A 17,191-nucleotide genomic window follows, 5' to 3' on the forward strand; every position below is an offset into this window, starting at 1 on the left:
TACAAACGCCGACGCCATTTGTTTTCTTTCTGGACTCATCAAGTTAATTTTTCAGCCAATGAAAATGTTCGTTACAGTAAAATTGATTTTTTTAATAACCAGAGAGCAATCTATTGTAACGCCTAGAATATGCAACCTATATTAAAATGTTTGTTTATCTAGAAAAAAACAATCACTATTATATCACAATTATAATGATGTTATGAACGGGTTTTTTTTTCATATTGAACCCAATTTTCATTGTGTGTGAGTGGAAATGAGAAAACCAGAAAATGACGTCATGGTTGGTTGGATTGTGGCGCCTGATGAACTTTCCGATACCCTGATCCACACAGATTCACCTTTCTCCATTGTGATCACCACTGTACCTGTAGCCACACTGTAGTTTACTTGATCACCAGTCAGAATTCTCCCAGCCACAAAATCATCCTAACGGAAAACAAAAACACAGGTCACAAAGTCATCCTAACGGAAAACAAAAACACAGGTCACAAAGTCATCCTGACGGAAAACAAAAACACAGGTCACAAAGTCATCCTAACGGAAAATAAAAACCACAGGTCACAAAGTCATCCTGACGGAAAACAAAAAACACAGGTCACAAAGTCACCCTGACGGAAAGCAAAAACACAGGTCACAAAGTCACCCTGACGGAAAACAAAAACACAGGTCACAAAGTCTTCCTAACGGAAAACAAAAACACAGGTTACAAAGTCATCCTAACGGAAAACAAAAACTCAGGACACAAAGTCATCCTAACGGAAAACAAAAACACAGGTCACAAAGTCATCCTAACGGAAAACAAAAACACAGGTCACAAAGTCATCCTAACGGTATCCAAAAACAAAAACACAGGTTACAAAGTCATCCTAACGGAAAACAAAAACACAGGTCACAAAGTCATCCTAACGGAAAACAAAAACACAGGTTACAAAGTCATCCTACGGAAAACAAAAACACAGGTTACAAAGTCATCCTAACGGAAAACAAAAACACAGGTTACAAAGTCATCCTAACGGAAAAACAAAAACACAGGTTACAAAGTCATCCTAACGGAAAACAAAAAACACAGGTTACAAAGTCATCCTTACGGAAAACAAAAACACAGGTTCACAAAGTCATCCTTAACGGAAAACAAAAACACAGGTTACAAAGTCATCCTAACGGAAAACAAAAACACAGGTCACAAAGTCATCCTAACGGAAAACAAAAACACAGGTTACAAAGTCATCCTAACGGAAAACAAAAACACAGGTCACAAAGTCATCCTAACGGAAAACAAAAACACAGGTTACAAAGTCATCCTAACGGAAAACAAAAACACAGGTCACAAAGTCATCCTAACGGAAAACAAAAACACAGGTCACAAAGTCATCCTAACGGAAAACAAAAAACACAGGTCACAAAAGTCATCCTAACGGAAAACAAAAACACAGGTCACAAAGTCATCCTAACGGAAAACAAAAACACAGGTCACAAAGTCATCCTAACGGAAAACAAAAACACAGGTCACAAAGTCATCCTAACGGAAAACAAAAACACAGGTCACAAAGTCATCCTAACGGAAAACAAAAACACAGGTCACAAAGTCATCCTAACGGAAAACAAAAACACAGGTCACAAAGTCATCCTAACGGAAAACAAAAACACAGGTTACAAAGTCATCCTAACGGAAAACAAAAACACAGGTTACAAAGTCATCCTAACGGAAAACAAAAACACAGGTCACAAAGTCATCCTTACGGAAAACAAAAACACAGGTCACAAAGTCATCCTAACGGAAAACAAAAACACAGGTTACAAAGTCATCCTTACGGAAAACAAAAACACAGGTTACAAAGTCATCCTTACGGAAAACAAAAACACAGGTTACAAAGTCATCCTAACGGAGGACAAAAACACAGGTTACAAAGTCATCCTAACGGAAAACAAAAACACAGGTCACAAAGTCATCCTAACGGAAAACAAAAACACAGGTCACAAAGTCATCCTAACGGAAAACAAAAACACAGGTTACAAAGTCATCCTAACGGAAAACAAAAACACAGGTCACAAAGTCATCCTAACGGAAAACAAAAACACAGGTCACAAAGTCATCCTAACGGAAAACAAAAACACAGGTCACAAAGTCATCCTAACGGAAAACAAAAACACAGGTCACAAAGTCATCCTAACGGAAAACAAAAACACAGGTCACAAAGTCATCCTAACGGAAAACAAAAACACAGGTCACAAAGTCATCCTAACGGAAAACAAAAACACAGGTCACAAAGTCATCCTAACGGAAAACAAAAACACAGGTTACAAAGTCATCCTAACGGAAAACAAAAACACAGGTTACAAAGTCATCCTAACGGAAAACAAAAACACAAACAAAGTCATCCTAACGGAAAACAAAAACAACAGGTTACAAAGTCATCCTAACGGAAAACAAAAACACAGGTCACAAAGTCATCCTGATGAGGAGGACAAAAAAGAGACAAAAAAGTCATCCTGACGGAAAATAAAAACATAGACTCAGGTTTATCATTTGTAAAAGTACATATACATGTATATGTGATGTAGAAATTTTATATGTCGATGTTAAATTATTTTATAGGTAGGATAAGCCCAATGAAATATAATGATAACGAAATTAAAATTTACTAGGCTGGTCAAAATCTACCTTTAAGAATGAAAGCCGGTGAACCAGGAATAAAATCATTGACCTATACTGTAAGTACTGCAGTAAAACTTCATGAAAACAGGTTTAAACTCGATCAAATTAGTGGTAAAATATCGGGATACCCCAAGTAACAAGTCCACCAGACTTCCATGGGATCGTCTGACCTTATAAATAAACTGTATAGAGAAAGACAGAGTGTAGCATAGGATGTATCTCTTGTAAGAAGGGTCCATGGGTTTACAATGTCCTAGGTAATACTTACATAGATGAGCTCTGAGAAGATGTAGTTCCCGTACGTAGTCTCTATAGACCAGGTAAATGTATACACTCCCGATCTGTCGGCATAAAATTTGCATTTGGCACCTTTGAAATTACCACCGACATTGACCAACACTTTGTCAAATCTTACAGGTTGATAGGGCACGGTTTGACGTCATATTCGGCACCACATAAAACGAAGTGATTGTTTGTTTTCTGAAACATAAAACGAACTGACGTGATGTTTTCTGAAACATTAACGACTGATGCTGATGTTTTCTGAAACATAAAACGAACTTATGGTGATGAACACAAACGAATGTGTATGTTTCTGAAACACAAACACATAAAACGAAAACTGAAAATAAAACGTGATGTGATGTTTCTGGAACTGATTGATGTTTTCTGAAATAAAACGAACTGATGTTTCTGAACATAAAACGAACTGTTTATGATGTTTTCTGAAACATAAAACAAACTGATGCTGATGTTTTCTGAAACATAAAACGAACTTATGTGATGTTTTCTGAAACACAAAACGAACTGATGGTTATGTTTTCTGAAACATAAAACAACTGATGTTGATGTTTTCTGAAATATAAAACGAACTGATGGTGATGTTTCTGAAATATAAAACGAACTGATGGTGATGTTTTTCTGAAACATAAAACGAACTGATGGTGATGTTTTCGGAAATATAAAAAGGACTGATGGTGATGTTTTCTGAAACATAAAACGAACTGTTTATGATGTTTTCTGAAACATAAAACAAACTGATGGTGATGTTTTCGGAAATATGAAAAGGACTGATGGTGATGTTTTCTGAAATATAAAACGAACTGATGGTGATGTTTTCTGAAACATAAAACGAACTGTTTATGATGTTTTCTGAAACATAAAACAAACTGATGGTGATGTTTTCTAAAACAAAAAACGACGGTTATTTTCATTATAAGTTAACAATACATATATAGCATACGATTCAGGGAGATTACAGATTAACAACGTTTATATTCGTACTTTTACCTATTAGGATCCATATTTAAATTTTATAAACCAACTTTATTGTAGAGCGATTGTTTTGAGTTTTTCGCGGATGAAAGAATTTGCAAAAAAAAGAAATCACCGCGAAAAACATTCAACTACAGGTAAAATAAATATTTTACCTGTAAATATCTTTTAACGTGAAAATATAAAATAGGTCGCCTCGAGCTCGTTAATAAGTCTATACATATGAAGGTCTTTCTGAAGGGAATTTATACGGCAAGTCCTGATGTGTCCACAAATTGTGAATATGACGTCTTGTGAGCGGTACGGTAGATATTAAGAATGGTAGTTATGTTTGTTTTGGACAAAAATAATATGTAAATGCATGTATACGCATAAAATAATTGGATAATTGGAAACCTACAAAAAAGCAGAAAACGATGCCCGAGTGATTTTCGGAGGCAGTGCTCCACTCCGACACATAGGGACCAATTCGTACCCGGCCGAAAGGTATAGTAGGTCGGGTACGTATATTCGTTCTAATATAATTTGTGTATATTTGTTTTGTCGATTTGAATATTGTCGTTAGGATTCATGTTCACAGTAAATATAATGCTATTTTGTACATATAAAATCACTGAAAGCACCAACTTGATCAAATGTTCGCATCATTGTTAACTAGTCGTTAACTACAGTAAAACATGTACATGTATACGTAGGTCTTACTGTTGACACGTAATTTGTTGAGCTGCTTGTAAATTTCTCAAAATAACTTCCTGGTTAGCTATGTTATGGAACTCTGAATCATCATCTGAACAATTATAAATATACAAACTTATTCGATATACCGGCTGCTATTTCTGCAGATACTTTCCCGAGGACTGCCCGTGTGCTGTTGACGTCCTTCTGGACAGTGGTCAGATTCTGATTAGTCTCGGTCAAGGATTTCGATACATCTTCCGCAAGGTCGTAAATATCCTGTATCATACTACAACAATCCGAGGTTCCCACGGAATGTCGAAGAATAACTGTTCCCAATAATATCTATGGAAAGAAGAAACTTCTATAAATAAGCCTAAGTGTTTTCTTTCGTTAATGATCATGAATACCATGTATACTTACTTTGATATTGGCAGTTATTCAATGCAATGTTTTACTGGTTGCATTGTTACCCTGCAGGAAGTTAAAAAGGTACATGGTGCCCTCGCAATGATCACAGAAGGCGACTGAATTTGGGACTTTTTTCGCTTCTTATAACTGTCTGTCATCTTCCCAGTGATGATACTGACCTAATGTTCGGTTTGGATTGAACATTCATCCGTTTGAGGAATGCTCCGACACTAAAGTCTATAAAAGAGGTAGTTTCTAATTCTGTTTATCACAAATGATATGAAGCGACTGGTTGGCCTATTGTCAGTATAATGTGACTAGATTGGATATGCTATTTGATATCTTTGGCTGGATGCTTCAGTGAGATTGCACTATAAAATATTAAAGAATTATTAAAGATTACCGCAGTCTCGAACACCCACGAACTCACCAGACACAATACTTCACATACAAGGGAGACCATCCTTAAAATGACCTTGGGAAACGTTAGATAATATTAACCAACTAAAAACAAGAAAAGAAAGAGAAGGCATTAATGATAAGAAAACAGCCCTATGACAAGGTCGCAATCAGCACCAGTTACGAACTGACCTGAATGAACGATTTAGTAGTAATTAATAATGTACACATTGTGAGTTTGTGTTTCATGTTTCAATGCACATTTCAAGGATTGCCTATAATTTTATACACGAATATAATGTAATATCACTATAAGGTATTTCATTTTAGAAAAAAAAGAACTCTCATCTGTAATCGAAAGTTTTACCAGCTCAAGTCTTTTTAAAATAAACAAACAATATTAAAGCATGCAAATTCGTTCCACTTTATCATCCGATATTTTTCTCACTTCCACATTTATGGTACAGACTTCCAGTGTACAGTGTTTACAAAACGAAAGTCACACAAAAACAAACTTACCTGGGAAATTGTTAAAAAAGAGAAAAATAATATAATGTGTCTGCTTTCGATATCCATGTTAGTCATCTTGTTTCGTTGAATGTTCAAAATCCAGACCTTTTAGATAAAGTCTGATCAACGAGTATGTTTACGTCATCTAGAGCCCAGCTATCTCTTGTTTGGGTTCATATCAAACTTCAATCTCTAGATGAATATGTTATCAAATCTTTATACATGATGGTGGATAAGCTTTAAAAAATACCGCATAGCCGGTCATTGTCACGAGTATGATTTTTTTGCGATTTCGCGTGACATTGCTTTGATCGCGTAAATTCTATCCGCGAAATATCGAGAATCATATTTATATACCTTTGATATCAGATAGCAACAATTTAAAACCGCTAAAATTTTATTTTCTCATTTTTTACTTCAAACCGCGAAAATTTGGATCCGCGTAAATAAGCGGCTATAACGGTGTAATCTACATAATTAATTAATTGTGTTCTTCTTGTTCATCTTCAATAGTATTTTAGGATTTTTCTCATACTTGAAACCTAACAGCTTTCGTACTACTTTGACTTCGTTTCGTTGTTGAAGTTAGAAATGATTATGTGTGTTTAGTAATGATGGGCATTAATGTATACTCTAATTATCTAGTTCCTGGATTGTAACATTCAATCATATTTAGCTTTGTTTTCAAAAAGTGAAAATGAATTTTCTCAATAATCTCCAACTAGCGAGGAAGGTGTTAAATACAAATATATCACAACGTACCTAAACTGATAACAATATGTGGTATTTCATTTGGTTATATACATGTAATACATGTATATGAAATTGATGCACTTTGATCTTTACCTGCCCTGGTTGAATTGATTCTCGGGTCACATGTGATGAATGACTGGGATAAATTAGGTCAAGTTCAGTGAATGGCATCGTCTATCACAAAGGGCTAAGCATCCTCTTTTTTCCCATGTCTAAAGCAGGGTTAAAATTATTATAATTTGTCTTATGAGAGAATCGCAAGCAAAAGCTTCACTGAAGGTAGGCTAGTACCCCACTGCATGATCGTAAAAGGTAACAAAATCTTTATCATAATATCGTGGCTACCTAGATTAAACCATTTAAAACTTATAATTGATGTTAAGTACTGCATGTGGATCTTGACAATATTACTTGTGATTAATACATCATATGGTGACATGGAATGGCAACCATGATATAGGCAATTTAAGGACGGCCTCCCGTGCAGCATGCAGTGTGTTGTGTGTGTGAAGTGCATGGTGCGTGTTTTGGAAGACTCTAGTAAGTCCATCTTGTGTCAATTTGTAATAGCAGAATATTTGTCCTTTTTATAGTATTGTCTTGCTGCAGCATGCCGCCAGAGATAAAGAGAAAAAACATACCCTAACCTGTCACAGTCGTCCCATTCCCATTAAGCCTTCCCCACAGGAGCGCTCAAATCATGGCAAAAAGTGGGGCGGTGTCATTGACACGTTAAGAGGAAGTAATTCATTTAGGAAACATAGAAAATATAATTTTCCAAATTTAATGGCCTTCACATCATGCAATGGGGGCAACAGGTACCATTCTATAACGCGCTACATGCAGGGCAGACATGTGGGTACAGAAATATACATACATATATGTGTATATTGTACATTGTGAATAATGAACCATCATGTAGCAACGTCTTGCCTTATACTTGTTGATATATGTATTTAATGTATATGTTTTACAGGAGAAGACAGATAACCAATTTAAAACTTGTGTCTAATCCTATTTGTATTTATGCAAATAAGTTTTGGAAAAAATCAACATAAAATCAGTCAATCTTAATGTATAACTTTATTAGCTGTTCATTATTTTATGATCATATACAGATATTATATTCATTTTGATATAAGAAAACCAGAAAATGTAGTCATAGGACTTTGAATCACAGCGTTCGGTGAACTTTCTGCTATTCTGACCCATACTGAATCTTCTTCATTCAGAAAAAGAACAGCAAAACCGGAAGTCACGCTGTTGTAGACTTTGTCCCCTGTCAGGCTACTTCCGGCCGTTATATTATTCTGAAAGAAATCAACGCAATCTCTTAGACTTTTCGAATAATCTTGATACATGAAATATTACCATGACTATAATAATAGATTCACTTTAAAGAAATTCATATTTTTTTTAATAATTTGGTTGGTTGATTATGCTTAAAGTGAATAGTCGGACAAAGAAAACCAGTCTAAATGCGTTCATTGGCCTTCCAAAAGTTCTCACATATTAATGCGACGGTCAAGGTCTGCTTACGTTTCCCAGTTCTGACCATTGAAATAAAGAAAAGGTGAAAACATTGAAAGCGAGGCTGCGTGGAAATGTAACCACGAGCATAGTCAGCCGGGAGGACGTTTTAGGATTCCTATACTTTAAATTAATTTCTACGTGCGCAGACAGATTTTGAAGAGAAAGTTTATTTTTCTATTCCATAAGAAATTATACTGGATACATTCACACCATTTTTTCCGACTTTAGCCATCCTTGCCCGACTGTTCACTTTAATGTCATGTTGATAGTAGGGTCAGTGAAGGACGATCTCCTCTATATGTAATGTGTTGCGTGCATAGCACCACACTTGTGTCTACGGAGATTGCGGCATGTCCGTGTTGCCAATTCTAAAGTGCTCTCTCAACGATGAAACAACCCTTCTTACAGACTGCGATGTGCCTCGGCCAGGGGACAGCATTCAATGCTTTCAATCACAGGGGCGAACATTCGAGGCAAGACCAAACGTGAATATAGCTAGTGTCATAGAAAACTAAAAAAAAATAAGATTGCAAATGTTGTTCTCTTTGTAAACTGATCGTAAAAAAAATGAGTAGCATGTTCACTTTGAACACCCTTCCTATTGGTATAGATAATCATTAACATGCTAATTATAAATATCACTTACATGCATAAGGTCAGAAAAAATGTAGTTTTCATAGGTAGTTTCGATGGACCATGTGAACTTATAGATTCCCGATGTGTTTGCTGTAAATACACCCGTGTCGTTGTTGTAGCTGGCCCCCACATTCGCCACCACCTGGTCGAATGGTACTGACTGGTTAATGTGTCCTGGTACGGTGCTCTCGTTTAGTAACGCATAGAAAGTGCAGATTGGAACTTCTTCTGAAACAATCATCGATCTACTCATTGGAAGTTTCCTTTACCATATTCAAAGATTGGAAAAGCTCAATCCAGAACAATAGACCTATAACTCGCGCATCGGACGACAGGCCTATCTGAAATGACAATGTTGTTTCTAACAAATTTGCATATATAGATTTTTCCACATATAAGTCGCACTTGAGTATAGACCGCACTCCCGAGTTCAAACAGAGATTACAATGACAAGTAATGTGCCCAATGTTTAGATTCCCTGAAAGTTCCCATATACAGTACTAGTATATATGCCCTAATACGGATGAACACTATGCAGCCACCAGACGAAATACATCTTTCAATAGTGATAACAAAATCTAAACGCAAAAAATCCCCTAACCAAACATAAAAAACCAATAACACGTGGTTAAATGTATGAGGGTTTTTATGGTGTTTGTATTTCATGAGAATAAACCTTCAAATCAAATAATACTGAAGCCAAATAATAGTTTGAACCGAAAAAAAACTTTAATGTAAAACATGAATACTCGTCATGAATGCTGCCATGTTTCCGGTTTGTGTTTGGAGACTTTTCACTTGCGCTTGGAGCCTGGTCAGATTCTGGTTTGTCCCCATCAGTGACTTGACCATGTTCCCGACTTGTTCGTCAGCACCTGGTATTTGGTTACAACATTGGGGATCGTCAACACCTCTGCTGTTGCAGCCTGAAAAGCCCCGTAGAGCAGCTGTCCATAACACCACCTAGTATATACAATCAATCGTGTCCAGTGTTAGGTCTCTGACATAATGACATAACATTAGTTCTCAAAATCATCGTCTGCTTTAACTAAATCACTTGGTCTATAGGAAAGGGGAAAGCAGTGCCAACAAACATTGAACGGTTTATTTCGCAAATCAATAGGACTGGAGTCTATGGTAACTCAAATAAAACAACAAAAGGGAGGGAAGGGATATCTCAAAATATTTGCATTGATTTGAATACGAAAACAGTTAAAATCGCGAATCGAACAGTTTGTTCGTTATCGTAACAACAAGACCAAAACAAATATTTTTTTTATAGAATTTTACGTGTGCATCTTGTCAATCAATGCAATCATTGTATAAATTAGGCACAAAAATAGCGAGTTAGATGAGAACAATAGGCAAAATTTTATATGTAGCCATGATGGATGGATGGATCCGTCTGCGGTCATGTGATAAAACCCTTGGGTTTGACCATATATCGTTATCCCACGACGAAAAATGCATGTACCCCTATCCTTCATGTAAACTTATATATATATATGGAAACTTATTGTGATATAGACTTCATTAATGCATTATTTACTGATTATCAATATAACATATTTTTGTCCATATAAATAAATTCTATTTTTATATTTCACATTTTCTTTCATTTTCTCTCTCCTTTTCTGTCAGTATTATCTGCATTTAGAAAACTAACCTCATAAAACGACATCACGGATATATTTTGATGTGATTAACGCTGATTTCTGATATGAATGCAATAACCCCACCACATAAGATTGTATCTTCATGAAATAAAATTAAATCGTGTGGTTGGAACAAACAGAAATAGAAACGCCTTCAAACAATTACCACTAAGGAATAATTTCATGAGAACATAAACATGGTCCAAATTAAAAAAAAACTTAAAATACTTAATGGTGACTGTTACAAGGCGTTTCTACTGACATTCCTCTCGTTAAAGTGTTTCTATTGTCTCCATCGACATGATTTGATTTCCTTTAGTTGGATAGGGATGGACAAAACACAAATGTATTATACAGACTACATGTGTTACTAATAAGTAATGCGAAAACGAAAGTACAGTAAACAATCGGCTCCCAGTCCAAAAGTGTGGTATGGGGTGTCTTTGGATATTGAGTATGGTCACATTATAACGGGTTCTTACCTCAAATATTGCTGAAATGGAAAATAGAAGAAGAATATGTCTGTTTTCAATACCCATGTTGTCCCGCCAGCCTCGCTAAATATTTGACATCGGGCCATAGATAACGAATGTAAACACTACTATCAATTTACTATTTTGTTCAATAGGACAAGCTGAAGGTTATGTTTGTTTGTTTGTTTTGTTTTGCCAGTTCTCAGCTGCTTCTATATACCGAACGTTATATAATTGTTTTGTTTAGTCGCAGTTAAAATGTCTCAATGTAATTCAAATACAGATTACCATTATACACAACTCCATAACCACAACATATTGTATAATGGAGATTTGTATCTTAATTACATTGCCCTCCTCCCCCCCCAAAAAAAAAAAGTCATCTCGTTATATGCCATAGCGAAAGTACTTAAATTAAGTTATCAAACCAATTTTGATACTGATTCATGTTTTCAAATGTGTGATCTAGCCAAATTTTTCAATAGTGTAAGTAATTTCCTGTCATTCCTTCATAGAATTGTAATTGCGGCACGATATAGTTTGATTAATTCAAATAGAAAAAATACCGAAATCGAATGGATATGTCGAACGCAGAATCAATCTTCATTAAAGAACTTTTGCATAGTTGCATGTGATTAAGTTGTATGATAATCTCTTATGAATTACCTAAATGCGTTATTTCCATTTCTAGATTGTTGCATTCCTGTATTTCACTGCTTATTTTGATACAATGTATATAAATGTGTTGGTTGTTTCTCTAAGTCTCCATCATCACACTTTCAGCCAAGTGGTTATGTGTTTGTTTGTTTGATTAATTAACGTCCTATTAACAGCTATGGTCATGTAAGGACGGCCTCCTATGTATGCTGTGTGTTTCGTGTATGTTGTGAGAGGTGCGTGTTTTGGGAAACTGCAGTATATTCATGTAGTGTCTTCTTGTATAGTGGAACTGTTGCCCTTTTTATAGTGCTATATCACTGACGCATGCCGCCGAAGACACCAAGCAACACACCCCACCCGGTCACATTATACTGACAACGGGCGAACCAGTCGTCCCACTCCCTGAATACTGAGCGCTAAGCAGGAGCAGAAACTACCACTTTTATAGACTTTGGTGTGTCTCGGCCAGGGGACAGAACACAGAACCTTCCTCACAGGGGCGAACGCTCAACTCAAGGTCAAAAGTGAGGCGGTGCCAAGGGAGGCATTAGGAAAGATAAAGTCAGTTAGGAAGAAGAGAAAAGATAAGATAATAAATTCAGTCGCCTTTTACGATCATGCAATAGGAGCAGCAGGTACAATTGTAACGCCCTACCTGCAGGGCCAAAGTGGTTATGTCGACTCCACGAAATGCAGGTTGATTCAGACATTGGGTAAGAGTTTGACATCAAGATCTCGTTGAAAATACACATAGGTCATCCGCGGTAAACCTGTTCCAATAATATTCATTCTATTTTTTTAGACATTTGATCTTGCTTAAAGGTTTTAAGCCTGCTTTTTTAAGGTACTCCACCGCCGATAGCGCATAAATGGCATTCATCATTAGAACAATAATTGGTGTTTAATCTTGTATTTATATGTCTAATTAACACAAAAAATAATATAAGATAATTTATTTTGCCTTTGATGCATTCGCAATTTGTAATTCATTCCATATAGGATTTAGTGCCACGGATTTTTTTCGGGATGCAATTGATTATTTTTTATATTTTCAAATTGAAGTAAAATTTCAAGCTCAAACTTTTCAATGGTGGTAATGGTATAAAGTAACTTTTGTAACTGAAGAAAACTACTAAATCGTCTGCTCCTGTTTTTGATAGTGAAAAAATACCAATCGTCAGCGGTGGAGCATCTTTAATACTCATTACTTTGTGCTAAGCTCATCAGATATTAATATGCTACAGCAAGATTTTGGTTTACATTCTGTAGATTGTTATTATCATTATATATTTTGAATGTTACTCTATTGCACTAATTATACTTTTCGTTGTAAAACTATTGCAGCACTAATTCTAATTGAATGTAAATATGTTTAAAGTATTTAGGATTTTATTATCTTAAATCGGTATTCATTTTGTGCAAAATTTTGTGTGATATTTCTTAGGCTTTTTCTTTAACCTTTTGTAACGTTCACTGTTTAGACATAGGAAAACATATCGCTGGTGATATTTACTAAATAAGAAGCGTATTACCTCATATACATGTAAATGGTTGATTTAAACCTAAGTATTTTGTATTTTGTTTTGTAAAACACTGTAAATCATTAATGCATTTCGTTTCGTATATGACTTATACATTCATTAGTATACAAATGTATGTATTCTATATTTAACATGTCTTTATTGGAAACAAGTGCTAAATACATAGAAATCAAACTATCATTCGTAACAGTTCATGCCAAAATATAAAATGAATCTTGTTATTTCAAATACTTTTAGTCATGCTATATACAGTTATGCATGTGCGTGTACAACATATTACAATTTACATCATATACAAATTTAAAATGATATAACATGTATTCACTAAAACAAGACAATATGTTTAGCGTGCATTCGTATTTTGATAAATAACTTATAGTAGCTAGCGATGACCTTCACATATAACAATGATTTAAAGCATTTTCTTTGCCAGCTACTCTTTAAGAGTATATATTTTTATATCCAGGAGAGAATATATGCCGGATTGTCGATTCACACATATGTGGCAATGTTTCAATGGTTATTTGATCGGCACCCTTGATAAGTTATTAATTGGTCACATGAAAACGTTTTGCCTATGTATTATCACATTAGCAGCTCCATTGTCTATGTTGAGCTAAATTAACTTTAAATAACACGTGGGTTGTACGTACATTGTACGTGTTTTTAGAAGGGTTAGTGCACAGGACAACCTCTTCGATCCCAGGCGACATCCACTTGTATTATTTCGCCTGTTGAAGTGCGTCTACGTCTCTCTGTTCTGTTCCTCGTACAGAGACATCTCTCGGGTGAAGCACAACTGCTTGCGAGAGAAGACAAATCACTTCTCCACGGTGATGGACTACAACTGCTTCGACTACTGGAAAAACTACTACTTCGGCTTCGTAGAGATGATGGGGTGCAACTCCTTCGATTTTTTGACCAACTTCTACTCCGACTTCTGGAAAAACTCCTACTTCGGCTTCGTCGAGATGATGGGCTGAAACTCCTTCGACGGTTCGACCAACTTCTGCTACGAGAACGTCGCCATGATAAACTTCTACTTCTAGATCTGCTTCTTCGAACCCATGGTCGATAAGGCGATCTGGTAATACTACGCTCTCTGTTCCAGTAATAGTTACTCCTTCGCTGAAACCAAAACCTCTTTCGTGGATACCAATAACCCCTTCCACTGTTGTAAAAATTCATTCTTGGCCAAGTTGTATATCTATATGTTCGGCTCCTTTGGCTTGGTGAATAGCTTCTGCTACGGCTCCTTCGGCTTGGTGAATAACTTCTGCTACGGCTCCTTCGGCTTGGTGAATAGCTTCTACTACGGCTTCTTCGGCTTGGTGAATAGCTTCTACTACGGCTTCTTCGGCTTGGTGAGTAACTTCTACTACGGCTCCTTCGCCTTTGTGAGTAACTTCTACTCCGGTTGCTTCGCTTTGGCGAGTAGCTTCTACTACGCCTCCTTCGCCTTGACGAGTTGCTTCTACTATGGCTTCTTCGTCTTTGTGAGTTGCTTCTTTTACGGTTCAGTCGCCACGGTGAGATGCTTCTACTGCGGCTTCCTCGGCATGGTGAGTTGTTTGTGCTACCACTTTTCAGCAGACCATGGATTTCAAGTGTTGGTGAGCCATCCACCTTACAGACTTGCTGTGGAGATGCACTCCTATCTATGTATATTTCTACCATTGTTAAGCAGGATCTGTTTCGTAAGCAGTCAGTTCCTGAATCTGGTTAGTCCTTATTTTCTCGTGGTTTTTTGTGTGTTAAAAACACTTTGTTGGACTCCTTTATTTCCCTACAAATGAGATATTTGAATACGTGAAAGTTTATTGTTTTCCTTCAAATAGTGTATAATACAGTCTCTAAGAATACATAGCGTCTTTGACTTTTGGTATTCTGATAGTTGATGTATGTATTAAGTTAAGATTAATACAGTGGTGTTTAATTAAGCAAACGTTTAATCGAAAAATAATTATGAAAAAAAATCAACCTGAAAATTTTTCAAGTGCGAGATAAACTGTTATAAATAGATATGATAAACTTATCATACAACAAACTTTCTGTGTTGGATTTATCTGTAAACAGATAAGAGTTGATATATTGTCCAACAATTCGAAAATGTCTTACAATACCTTTTACATTTGTGAGATAATTGAATAACGAAGTTAGGTCTCCTTCGGCCATTCTATGCACATTATCCACATTCAATTTTAGTTGAAAATAAACAAAATATCAAATAAGCCCCTCTTCGACAAAACAATAGATAAATAAATATTCTTGATTTACATAAAGCATAGTCCTTTGCACTTTTTTGTTCTGTTCCGAGTTTTACATGTAGTCCCTTCCATCATCAACACGTTTCTGCCTCGGCTGTTTTGACAGATAAAGGTGTATTGTACTATATATGTATGTAAAATATTAATTTGGTTCAGTTCTAGGTTTACTGTAATCGTCATAAGTTGCACAAGCATATCTGAGGAGCTTTGAACATAGTTTTGGAGAGGACTTAAATAGGCGTAGCCCGATGTTTAATCCTATTGATGTACATAATATCAATAAAATATTGTTGAAATTGAAAATTTGAACATAGTTGTGATATCATCTCTTGTTGTATCTTTATTTTATCCCTCAGATTATGGAATCATTAGTCACCTTTAAAGGGGGCGTAAGGTAAAATACCAGGTACATGACATTGTACATTGTACATTATATTTGAATTAATATTGAGGATTAATTTTACAGATACAATGCATAGGTATATATCTATCCGTATACGTTGCTGAGTTACATTGTGCTTAATCATATCTAAATAAACAAAGAGCGACTAAACATACCCCTACTATAGTAATCAAATATTTCTCACCTGAAAGTGGAAAGTTCCATGTACACAGTAAATTTAAGTTACACTACATGTATAGATCAGTTTAAATAGTCCAATTTACATGTTAAATCACCATAACATACGACTGTGCTATATACATGTACCACATACAATAAACTACCCAAGACTGTCGACAAGGAGGTCGATACACAAATATATATACTAACACAAACGTTGGCGGTACGTTTTAATGCGTCGATCACATATTTCACCAGATTTTGCAATACCCAGTGAGGCGTAGAACAAACGTTTCGGAACGTTTTTAAACGTTTGACAATGACAATATTTATTCTCGTAGACAAAAGGTATAGATGATATTACAGTACAATAGACATTACATATTGGTTTGGTTGAATATGCTGGACATTTTTGTTTGAAGTTATTATTTGATAAATATACTGAAAGAATATTTTTCTAATTATATCAATTCCAACATAACTGAAAATTTATTTCATACTTTTTAAGTAGTATCTAATGGCGACGACAATAACAATATTTGACTTACAATAACAAGTATAGACATTTATGGTAAGCTTCTTTATGTAGGCTTTTCGTAACAGGTTACAGTATCTAGACATGTACAGTAATCTGATGATAATTTATCACCAATTTCCTTTAATTATACAAATTTCTCTTCTATGATTTCGTGGTATATTTGACAATCTGCTGCTTTCGATTGGATTTTTAATTTTTTACTATAACAAAATCTACAGAGAGATTTAGCCAATTTTGGAGGGATCGAGTTTATCTGAATTCTGAAATGTTCTTTGGGTTTGTGAAATATTGGTATAAAATAACCACGTGCTCACATTTTTATTTCGCTCCATAAATCACCGCCCTATAGTGTATCTATTGTAACTCTTCATTATTGAAGGAAATAAAGGAAATAATAATAGTCACGTTTCGTGATTTTAGAGTTTGTACTCGTTATAATGACTTTTGTGACGTCAACTTCTGGCTGAAAGTTTACTTCAGATTGATGAATACTACCGCGAACTATTATGGTCGACGACATCACTACCTGATATAATACCTTTTGTGATATCAGGTACAGCTAGTTCTGTCACCAGATCTTCACTTGACACTACATCCTGGATATGGTATGGTAGGTATGGCTGACATAGCTGACGCTTGTCAAT

At 35.5% G+C, this 17,191-nt stretch overlaps 2 protein-coding genes and 1 long non-coding RNA gene across 4 annotated transcripts; all 3 read right to left on the reverse strand.

Annotated features, from left to right (window-relative positions):
* Positions 1-4,758: 4,758 nt before the first annotated feature.
* On the reverse strand, positions 4,759-6,079 carry LOC138322508 (uncharacterized). The gene is made up of 2 exons (XR_011208412.1): positions 5,939-6,079; positions 4,759-4,954 (listed from the first exon to the last, which is right to left on the reverse strand). It is a non-coding gene; the product is annotated as an uncharacterized lncRNA (long non-coding RNA).
* Positions 6,080-7,746: 1,667 nt separating this feature from the next.
* Positions 7,747-11,083, reverse strand: LOC138322509 (complement C1q-like protein 3). Of its 2 annotated transcripts, none has more exons than XM_069266532.1 (4): positions 10,989-11,083; positions 9,601-9,814; positions 8,862-9,076; positions 7,747-7,992 (listed from the first exon to the last, which is right to left on the reverse strand). In XM_069266532.1, the coding sequence occupies exons 1-4, from the start codon at positions 11,043-11,045 to the stop codon at positions 7,810-7,812; spliced, it is 669 nt and encodes a 222-aa protein (XP_069122633.1). In that variant the 5' UTR covers positions 11,046-11,083; the 3' UTR covers positions 7,747-7,809. The 2 variants fall into 2 exon arrangements, with proteins under 2 accessions (XP_069122633.1, XP_069122632.1); XM_069266531.1 differs by having other exon boundaries at positions 8,862-9,079.
* Positions 11,084-13,304: 2,221 nt separating this feature from the next.
* Positions 13,305-16,193, reverse strand: LOC138321610 (serine/arginine repetitive matrix protein 2-like). Its single transcript, XM_069265387.1, has 2 exons — positions 16,035-16,193; positions 13,305-14,966 (listed from the first exon to the last, which is right to left on the reverse strand). The coding sequence occupies exon 2, from the start codon at positions 14,855-14,857 to the stop codon at positions 13,856-13,858; it is 1,002 nt and encodes a 333-aa protein (XP_069121488.1). The 5' UTR covers positions 14,858-14,966; positions 16,035-16,193; the 3' UTR covers positions 13,305-13,855.
* Between the last annotated feature and the right edge of the window lie 998 nt (positions 16,194-17,191).

The sequence above is a fragment of the Argopecten irradians genome, chromosome 4 (genome assembly GCF_041381155.1).
Source record: "Argopecten irradians isolate NY chromosome 4, Ai_NY, whole genome shotgun sequence".
Lineage (NCBI taxonomy): Eukaryota > Metazoa > Mollusca > Bivalvia > Pectinida > Pectinidae > Argopecten > Argopecten irradians.